This window comes from Gigantopelta aegis, chromosome 11 (genome assembly GCF_016097555.1).
Source record: "Gigantopelta aegis isolate Gae_Host chromosome 11, Gae_host_genome, whole genome shotgun sequence".
In the NCBI taxonomy this organism is placed as follows: Eukaryota; Metazoa; Mollusca; class Gastropoda; order Neomphalida; family Peltospiridae; genus Gigantopelta; species Gigantopelta aegis.
Genome location: NC_054709.1, coordinates 8578506 through 8589106, shown reverse-complemented (window position 1 = coordinate 8589106; position 10601 = coordinate 8578506). Strand labels below are relative to the sequence as shown.

General features: G+C 38.5%; 1 protein-coding gene across 1 annotated transcript; it reads left to right on the top strand.

The window, feature by feature from the left end:
- The first annotated feature begins 7387 nt into the window (after positions 1-7387).
- On the top strand, positions 7388-9476 carry LOC121385526 (acid-sensing ion channel 3-like). Its single transcript, XM_041516233.1, has 3 exons — positions 7388-7481; positions 7891-8075; positions 9276-9476. The coding sequence occupies exons 1-3, from the start codon at positions 7424-7426 to the stop codon at positions 9474-9476; spliced, it is 444 nt and encodes a 147-aa protein (XP_041372167.1). The 5' UTR covers positions 7388-7423.
- The last annotated feature ends 1125 nt before the right edge of the window (positions 9477-10601 follow it).

The window sequence follows — 10601 nt, the reverse complement described above, 5'->3', positions numbered from 1 at the left end:
TTTCACTTTCAGCGTTTTAGGTGTCTTTTCGGAACACAGTTTTCATGTTGTAAAGGTTTATGTCCACCTGCTGAAGTCAATGTGTTCGATCCTCGCTGATACCAAGGTTAAGTAAATGTTATAATAATTGATATTTATGTATGTGATGAATGTAATGGATGTCATATATGTGATAAGATGTTGAAATCGTAGGTATGACACAACTTGAATGTAGGAAGTGCATATGTAGAATAGTCTTCTCTTTTTTTTAAATATATATTTTTTAAATTTAATTTTTTTTTAAATAATTTCTTTCTTTATATAACCAAAAAAAGAAACCATGCCCCTATTTTTTTTATAAGCCCCATCAACAAATCCCACTTTAGATCGATGAGGGGGGGGGGGGGGTGTGACCGGGCGGATATTTTTCCCAACATTGTTTCCCTTTTCTGTGGAATGATCCTTTAAAAAAATATCACACTATTCCCACGAGCCTGCTTAGTTCTGATCCTTGAAATAAATTAAAGAAAAAATAGAGATTCGAATGGGTATTTGGCAAAATAGTGGTTGATTCCATGAATCTTTTATCTAGTGTTTCGTCTATATGAGTACAGCCACTCACGAGGAGATGATTTACTGGATATTCCATCAATTTTGCACCGCCACAAAGAGGACTGCCACTGCTAACTAGCATATTAAATCAAAACTAGCACCGGACAGAGATCATTAGAATAATTACAGCTGTGATGAAATGCACTCATGAATCCCTGACAGGTGTTGGCGAAAGCTGAGTATATCCTGCCTCACTGGTGGCACCTATCATGAGTACGGCCACCACCGCTCTCTCGCTCTCTCTCTCTCTCTCTCTGCATTCGGTATTTCGACCCATTGCACCCTAGAACTATCACTTACAACCATTACTGAAAACACACCCATTAATAAGAAACAAAGACAATAGCAATGGAAAAGTAGTTTAACTCAAATAACACTCTTGGTATTTACTTATATTTGAGTTACACAAACGGATACTAAGATGTCTTCCAGTTGTTTACAAAACTGTAAACTAGTATACAATCGTTGTTATATAGACCAATTATTTCCACTTTTCGTAAGAGAATAATATTTATTTTGCATCACAATAAGAATCGAAACATATGCTGTCGATTTACTTTTACTAATTTGTCAGGGCTGTACCTAGCTGGAAGCAAGAGGGAAGGTAATAGCACCCCCTGAAAATACTAAAAAGTGTATTTTTTAATTTAAAAGTATTTTTTTTTATAACTGCACAATATCCAATATCACTGTGCCCCGTTCTTATTTACTGTCCCCACCATTGGTTATATGTGCCCTCCCCTACATTATAGTTTTTGGTCCCCTCTTCCACACACTTCGTATATCGTTCCTTCCGGCCTGTTTCTAAAAGATATAATAAAGGTAACTCTAAACTATGTAGACACATGTATATAACCTAAGGAACGACCAAACGTTTTGTTATCTGTTCAGATGTGCAGCTCTCGAACTATTGAGTAAACTTCGCCATGCGAAGTACAGAATATGTCGCCAATAATATTGGGATTTCAGGTTTTAAGTATGTCTTGGGACCGGAAGTTTCCATAATTCGGAGGTAAGTCTCGGAGTAAACTATTATGTTTTATATCTGTTAGAGGAGCGGTAGTACACCAAAATGTTCATTGTACTAGTCTTGTATTTAATATCACAAATGATAGTAAACATTCATTGCACTAGTCCTGCATTTAAAGGGACATTCCAGACTTTGCTGCAGTTTTTAAGATGTTATCGACTAACAGAGACTTTTTAAGGATTGTAATTAAATATCAAATATATTTTTCTGCATAAAATATTAGTGGCTGTATATTAAACATGTTTCTGGTCGTTCTAATATTTGTACTGGGTTAAATTTCATTTTATTTCCTAAAATATATTTTTTCGTACGTACGAAATTATTTGAACATGAAATCCAATTTGGGCTTCTTACAAATATTAAGACGACCAGAAACACATTGAATATACAGACACTGATATTCTAAACAAGAAAATATATTTAATATGTAAGTTTAATCGTACAAATATTTTATTAGTCAGAAACATCTTACAATGCAACAAACTCAGGAATGTCCCTTTAATATCACAAAGGATAGTAAATATTCATTACACTCCTGTATTTAATATCACAAAGGATAGTAAATATTCATTGTACTAGTCTTGTATTTAATGTCACAAAGGATAGTAAATGTTCATTACACTCCTGTATTTAATATCACAAAGGATAGTAAATGTTCATTGCACAATAGTCTTGTATTTAATACCATAAAGGATAGTAAATGTCCATTGCACAATAGTCTTGTATTTAATATCACAAAGATTAGTAAATGTTCATTTCACTAGTCTTGTATTTAATATCACAAAGGATAGTAAATGTTCACTGTAGTAGCCTTATATCTAATATCAGATAGGATAGTAAATGTTCATTGCACAATAGTCTTGTATTTAATATCACAAATGATAGTAAATGTTCATTGCACTAGTCTTGTATTTATCCTGTAACCTCACCGTGAGAATGGCTAATACAGTTCAACTCCCCTTTTGGGGCACCTTGTTTGCCTTGAGGTGCAACCCGTGTAAATGGATGATGGGATCTTGGTGATTGAGTTGGGGCATACCTGCGGGTATGACTTCTGTCATTACATCACTTTGGCCTGAAGTTCAAATAGGAGTCCCGACCTAATCAATCGGCTGGTCACGCCAAGCTCAAGAGCAAACAATTTTTCTTTTGTTATATTTGCCAAGAACAAACATTGTTTCGAATGACCATGTGTACTTGTTGCTCTTGGGGCGGTGGCTAGGGTCAGTCAGGTGATTCATTTATTTTTATTTTATTGTCCAAGTATATCAACCATGTATCCCTGGTATGAGTGTCTGCAGGTTATCCGCAGCATCATATCCCTTTGTTGGACTCCGTGGTGGGTGGACAATGCTTACATGATACTGACTTTAGAGTCTGATATTTGTATTTTTTGCACAGTTCTTTACACTGTGTTTTTATTTGACTCTTGACTTTTTATATTGATGTTGATCATCACCTTATTTGTTTGCATTACCATAGTTTGACACCTAATAGCCGATGTATTTTTCGTGCTGGGGTGTCGTTAAACATTCATTCATTCATTCATTCACTTACTGTTTGCATTTACCATAATTTTACACCTAATAGCCGATGTAATTATCGTGCTGGGGTGTCGTTAAACATTCATTCATTCCGTGGAGGGTGGGGACATGGTTGATGAATCATATAAATTTAAATTATGGATTTACTAAAAACTAACAACATTGATGGGGGACCCCTCAAAGGGTCCATACCGAGGTTTCGGACTCGTCGACGTCCACGACTTTCATCAATAAAAAGAAATCTAAAACGATTTCTTCGCAAACGTGGCCAAGGTTTCTCGTTGTCGGGTCATCCGATGATGGGGCCTTGCGCAAGCTGTCTCCGTTTGCAATTCAGAAAGGGCTTGAAGGCTTGGCCGGAGAGCCAAAGAGTGTCAAGAAAATGCGCAATGGATCTCTGTTGATATGATGTGCCACCGCGAGCTATTCCAGAAACCTCCTTCGATCTAAACTTCTTTACACTGCCATTAATGTCACACCACATTCCTCCCTTAAAGGGACATTCCTGAGTTTGCTGCAATTTTTAAAGGGATATTCTTGAGTTTGCTGCAATGTTTAAGATGTTATCCACTAACAGAGACTTTTTAACGATTGTAATTAAATATTAAATATATTTTTCTGCATAAAATATTTATGGCTGTGTATTAAACATGTTTCTGATCGTTCTAATATCTGTACTGGGTTAAATTTCGTTGATTTCCGAAAATATATTTTTTTCGTACGTACGAAATTATTTGAAGACGAAATCCAGTTTGGGCTTCTTACAAATATTAAGACGACCAGAAACACATTAAATATACAGACACTGATATTCTAAACAAGAAAATATATTTAATATGTAAGTTTAATCTTAGAAATATTTATTAGTCGGAAACATCTTACAATGCAGCAAACTCGGGAATGTCCCTTTAAGATGTTATCGACTAACAGAGACTGTAATTATATATCAAATATATTTTTCTGTATAAACTATTAGTGATTATATATAAAACATGTTTCTGATCGTTCTAATATTTGTACTTGGTTACATTTCATTTTATTTCCTAAAAACTATTTTTTCGTACGTACGAAATTATTTGAAGACAAAATCCAGTTTGGGCTTCTTACTAATATTAAGACGATCAGAAACACATTGAATATACAGCCACTGATATTCAAAACAAGAAAATATATTTAATATGCAAGTTTAATCGTAGAAATATTTTATTTGTCGGAAACATCTTACAATGCAGCAAACTCAGGAATGTCCCTTTAAAGTATTCAACCGATCAGTCGGAGCTAACGTTAGCAATGTTTTCTTACCTCAGTAATGATTTTATCTTTCTTTGTTGAATCACATTTATTTAAAAAAAAAATTGTAATAGTCAAAAACATCCTACAATGCATCTTCATAAATCAAGGCTAATATTCGTTCCTCGTATTCAGCCTTGATACATGTCGTCAAGAAATTGTGCCACAAAATGCTTAAATTTCATTGGATGCGATGAGATCTGATTGCAACGAATCGCAACGCTCCTTATAGATTCCCTTGTTGTTGTAAACAAAGATGGCAGCGTCCGTGGAAACGTGTCGTGTTTGTCACGATATGTTAAAAAAAAGGTTTCGGCGGTTGATTTTTGATATTGCTTTCAAGATTGTCACATGTTACCGATGCTGTAATTGGTTAGCTATGTCATCGTGTAAGGGACATAATCGGTGTTACACATTTTCTTCCAATAGAGGGCGCTAGTAGTGGATATCAGTAATCTTGACTACATGTATCAAGGCTGAAAACGAGGAACGAATATTAGCCTTGATTTACGAAGATGCCTACAATGCAGCAAACTCAGGATAGTCGTTTTAGATACAATTTCTTGTTTAGAATATCAGTGATTGTTTACTAAATGTGTTGCTGGCCTGGAAATTTGTCTGCGCAAGTAGTCTGCTGTTTGACTGTGATTATTTCATGGCAGACAGCTATGAAGTGGCAACTATTTAACTGAAGTTAACAGGGGAGGGCATATAGTCTGTAAACATGTGTAACTTGTTGACATTGAAGACTTCTTTCTGGTAATTCCGGCCCATGCAAAAATAATGCTTTTTGTGTAAAATGGGTGTTCTCCGGCCAGGTTTAGAGGGCGTGTTTGTTTAAACCAATATCCTGGGAGAAAGAGGTTGTCCTTTTCAGGGTATGTGTCCCCCAGGCAGGCAAAGGTACATACAAAAATCCATGGGCCTGCTGATAATAAAGAAAGAAAGAAATGTTTTATTTAACGACGCACTCAACACATTTTATTTACGGTTATATAGCGTCAGACATATGGTTAAGGACCACACAGATTTTGAGAGGAAACCCGCTGTCGCCACTACATGGGCTACTCTTCCGATTAGCAGCAAGGGATCTTTTATTTGCGCTTCCCACAGGCAGGATAGCACAAGCCATGGCCTTTGTTGAACCAGTTATGGATCACTGGTCGGTGCAAGTGGTTTACACCTACCCATTGAGCCTTGCGGAGCACTCACTCAGGGTTTGGAGTCGGTATCTGGATTAAAAATCCGATGCCTCGACTGGGATCCGAACCCAGTACCTACCAGCCTGTTGACCGATGGCCTAACCACGACGCCACCGAGGCCGGTTGCTGATAATAATAAAAATGTTATAGCCACTACGGCTATACAAAAACATACAGCGTAAATTAATTGTGGTATGTGGCCGTCTAGTGCTTCTACGTCTGAACGAAAAAGCCTCAGTCCATTATCAAAATCGTATATCTCCTGGTCGTTTTTAACTTTTGTAATTAGTCATGCCACGTTTTGATGGTTGGGTTGTTTGCGGAATTTCGTTTTTTTTCTCTATCATGATATTTTCATTTCTACCAGACTCACTTGGCTTCTTTTGATTCTCCTGTCGTCTGCGTGGATGATATGGAACATCCAGGGCCGTGTCATCTACTTCCTGTCTCGACCTTCCGCCATTACAACCGATATGAAGTTCAAGGACGAACTGATTTTTCCGAAAGTCACGATATGTAATCAGAACACGTTTAGGTAAAGTGTCTGTTTTTTCCCCACTAGTCAGATAAACAGACATGTTAAGCTTATTTGTTATTTAACGTGTGTATGTGTGTGTGTGTGTGTGTGTGTGTGTGTGTGTGTGGAGAGACAGAAAGGAGTGGGGTTTTTTTAAAATATAGAAACTATCAACCGAGTTTACGTTAATCAGTATTTGACCCATTGACAGCAAACTGTATTACCCAGAGACCTTGAAAATTTCCATACTATCATTAACAGGGTTACTACACTAAATTATATGTCACATGGGTTTATGTCATGGATATAATTTTTAAGTTATATATATATGTGTGTATGTGTGTGTGTGTGTGTGTGTGTGTGTGTGTGTGTGTGTGTTATAGTTACATCATCCTTTTCCCGAGAGATTTGTCTAGTTGGACCACGGTGTTTTGCGGCCGTTGAGTGACGGGTGTAATGATCGAGGGCGTAGCAATAACCGTGGTCTAACTAGACAAATCTCTCGGGGGGAAAACGATGATGTAACTAGCTTGTACCATGCCCCCATTACAGATTTATATTATAGCTTTATTAGTAATGTTAGTGAAAGTGTTACTTTTTAAAACAATGTTCTAATTTACTTCCTGCTGAACTATATGTGACCTGTAGGCGTAACTGTCTTCAGCCATTCAGCAATCGCTACAATTTAGGTCAGACACGCCCGTGGTCTAACTATGGAATACACCACGGGTAAAATTAAAGCGTGGTACAAATATATATATATATATATAGATCTAGCAAACTGTTTGGTGAGACCAATGCACCACGGACATCTGCTAGTCTGTACGAAGCGGTAGACCGGTATCAGCAGGTGCTAGGAGACGACACCGGGAACCACTCTACCAGACGAGAAGTCATCGAGAAGTATGGAGAACTTCTTTCAGGCGGAAACATCAAGGAGTTCTACAGAAGAATGTCCCATCAGAAAACAACACTTATTAACAGGTGTGTGTGTGTGTGTGTGTGTGTGTGTGTGTGTGTGTTTGTATGTGTGTGTTGTGTTTGTGTGTTGTGTTTGTGCTTGTTTGTGTATGTGTAACTAAACAATGAGTTCTAGAGAAGTGTGATGTGGGTTGTGCTTGTCTGTCTGCTTGTATTATATGTGTGTATGCATCTTTCTTTCTGTCAGTTTTTGTCAAATATTTTGTTTAGATGCATCTGGAAGGGCCAGCACTGCGGTCCAGAAAACTTTACCGAGGTCTTCACAAACATGGGAGTTTGCTACCAATTTAACCCGAACCCAGACGATGTGGCTGTAGACAAAGCAAGTAAGATTAATTTTCAATACTCAGTGAAAATTAGACTAAAACACCATAGATACGTCTTGGTCAGACTAGTATTAATAGTCTGTCTCTCTGTCTCTCTCTCTCTCTCTCTCTCTCTCTCTCTCTCTGTGTCTCTCTGTGTCTCTCTCTGTGTGTGTCTCTCTCTCTCTCTCTCTCTCTCTCTCTCTCTCTGTCTCTCTCTATCTCTCTCTCTCTCTCTCTCTCTCTCTCTCTCTCTCTCTCTCTCTCTCTCTCTCTCTCTCTCTCTCTCTCTCTCTCTCTCTCTCTCTCTCTCTGTTTTCATATATCTCTGTTTCCTTTCCTTTTTCTGTTGTCACATCCTCGAATAGAAATAACGAAGCTGGGCTCAACAACTCAAAATATTCTTTCTTTTGTTTCCACTTTGTTGCAGACAAAGATGGCGGCCTGGACCTGATGCTGTTTGTCGAGCAGTATGACTATATGCGGGGTCCACAGACCTCAGTCGGGGTACTGGTCGTTATCACTGACCACAACGAAACCCAGGCTATCGCAAAGGAACAGGGCATTGGACTGACCGTTGGCCAGTCTGTCTCTGTTGGACTTCAGAAGAGTGATGTAAGTAAATGATAACTTGTCTTCTCCACGGAAGTCTGGTGAGGGTCAGGGGGTAGAACGCTCACCCTGGGGTGTGATGGGCCTCCATTGACTCGAGTGGCTTCTCGCCACAATCTGTGGTCCGTCGACTGGCATACCAAAATATCCCTTGTGGCGGTAGCCATTCCCTTCCTCTAGCTGTGTGCAGGAGCAACTTAGCTTCCGGGCTACTTTTTGTTTCCTGTTGACAGATACATTGTTGACCACTTTTCTAAAATGCATTAATTGTGTTAATAGTGTGCTTTTATTTTTGTAGACAGTCAAAATTTGTAACTAAATTTTATTTAAACACCTAACTCGTGTACTTAATTTTATCACAAGACTAAACGTTTCTGCCAATCGAGATTTCCTTTCTCCAATTTCTGACTTTAATCAGAGGTTGTGCCTACAGTAAGCGTGTTTCATATAAGAACTTTAATACCTTCTGGGAGATTTGGCATCGACGCCCCCACACACACACCCAATCCTCTCTCCTATAAAATGTCCTTTTTAATGTATTTTTCCGGGAAATAATCACCCGACCGCCATATAAACTTCGTTCGCCATATTCTAGACCGCTCGATGCGTAAATTTCTGCACACGCGCCTGAAAATAGACCGACAGACATATATACATTCAGGTTATATTCACCGGTTTTACAGATTGATTATTGTCTTGGGTTGTCAAATGCCATCGGAATTGCTGCAGTAGGTTCTAATCCCGCCAGATGACACTACGTTTGTTTTTATTACTGTTGCTATATTTGCTGTCAAAGAGCAAGACGTAGCCCAGTGGTAAAGTTCTGGCTTGATGCGCGGTCGGTATGGGATCAATTCCCGTCGGTGGGCCCATTGGGCTGTTTCTCGTTCTAGCCAGTGCACCACGACTGGTATATCAAAGTCCGTGGTATGTGATATCATGTCTGTGGGATGGTGCATATAAAAGATCTCTTGCTACTAATGGAAAAATGTACAGGGTTTCCTTTCAAAGACATGTCAAAATTACCAAATGTGCTCTAGTGCTATGGTTAAACAATTTATTTTTTTTTTTTTTTTGACATGGCTTGTCAATGCCATCGAAATTGCTTTAGTAGGTTCGAATCCCGTTAGTTAACACTATGTGTGTTTTTATTACTGTTGCTATGTGTATACTTTGTTGTCAATTTGTATGTGTGTGTTTTAGGTTATTGACCTCCCTCCCCCGCATGGTGAATGTGGAACAGCTACGCTGGATAATTACCCGCCAGATGTCACTTACACCTATCAGAGGTGTCACCTGAACTGTCTGACGTCATTTATCAAGAGAAAATGTGGCTGCGTCACCATCTATATGCCTGGTAATATGTTTGTGTTTGAATTTCACTACCCGTACTGCGAACAGTAAACTTGTAAAGTTTGTTTTGTTTAACGACACAATTGATTAATTAATCGTCGGCTATTGGGTGTCAAACATTTGGTACTTCTAACACGTAGTCATCAGAGGAAACCCGCTACATTTTTACTAATACAGCAAGGGGTCTGTTATATGCACTTTCCCCACAGACAGAAAAGCACATAACACGGCCTTTGTCCCGTTTTGGTGCACTGATTGGAACGAGACTAACCCAATCAGTTGAATGGATCCACCGAGGTGGTTCGATCCTCCGACACAAGCACCTCAGGCGAGCACTCAATCGATCGACCTAAATCCCATCCTCTCCCGCGAACAGATTAAGCTGGTTCTTAAAATATATATATATATATATATATAGAGAGAGAGAGAGAGAGAGAGAGAGAGAGAGAGAGAGAGAGAGAGAGAGAGAGGGGAGAGAGAGAGAGAGAGAGAGGGAGAGGGAGGAGGGGGACGGACGGGACGGCACGGCACAGGCACCGGCACACACACACACACACACACACACACATACATATGGATGTCAGGATAGCTCTGAACGCATCTTGGTTTGTCTGCGATTTGCGGGTGATTCGGTGTCACAGGTTCGGGTCCCAGGAACGGCATGGAACAATTTGTGAGGCCAGAAAGTATTTAATTATGTATGTCGAGGATGACTGTTACATACATAGATATTGGCGCAAGGGATAATTAAATACAACATGTATATGTATGTGTATATATATATATATATATATATATATATATATATATATATATATATATATATATATTCTCCTATCATATAATACCTTGCGTTTTCAGTGCATTCAAAGTATGTGATATTTTGCAGATCACATACTTTGAAACTTTGTAAATTAGATGTACATTAATCGAGGTCACGGCACTAGGTTTATCGACATTTAAACAAACGTACTAGGGTGACACTCCATAATTGACGTATGCGTTCACAGTCATCAAATAAAATTCAATAGCAATTGTACACTGAAAGGTGTCCAGCGTTCAGAAAAGAAAAAAAAAAAACGTTATGCACTAGTTTATTTTGATGTAAGGACATCCAAAATGACGTCATTCGTTTTTGACGTCATTTCCATTTTAAAAAAACCCACCGCACAACAT

Excerpts from the sequence above, each read along its gene's own strand:
- LOC121385526 (XM_041516233.1), top strand. The coding sequence starts at position 7,424 with ATGGGAGTTTGCTACCAATTTAACCCGAACCCAGACGATGTGGCTGTA. Across the intron at positions 7,482-7,890 it reads TGTGGCTGTAGACAAAGCAA|ACAAAGATGGCGGCCTGGAC; the intron begins GTAAGATTAATT and ends ACTTTGTTGCAG. Across the intron at positions 8,076-9,275 it reads TTGGACTTCAGAAGAGTGAT|GTTATTGACCTCCCTCCCCC; the intron begins GTAAGTAAATGA and ends TGTGTGTTTTAG.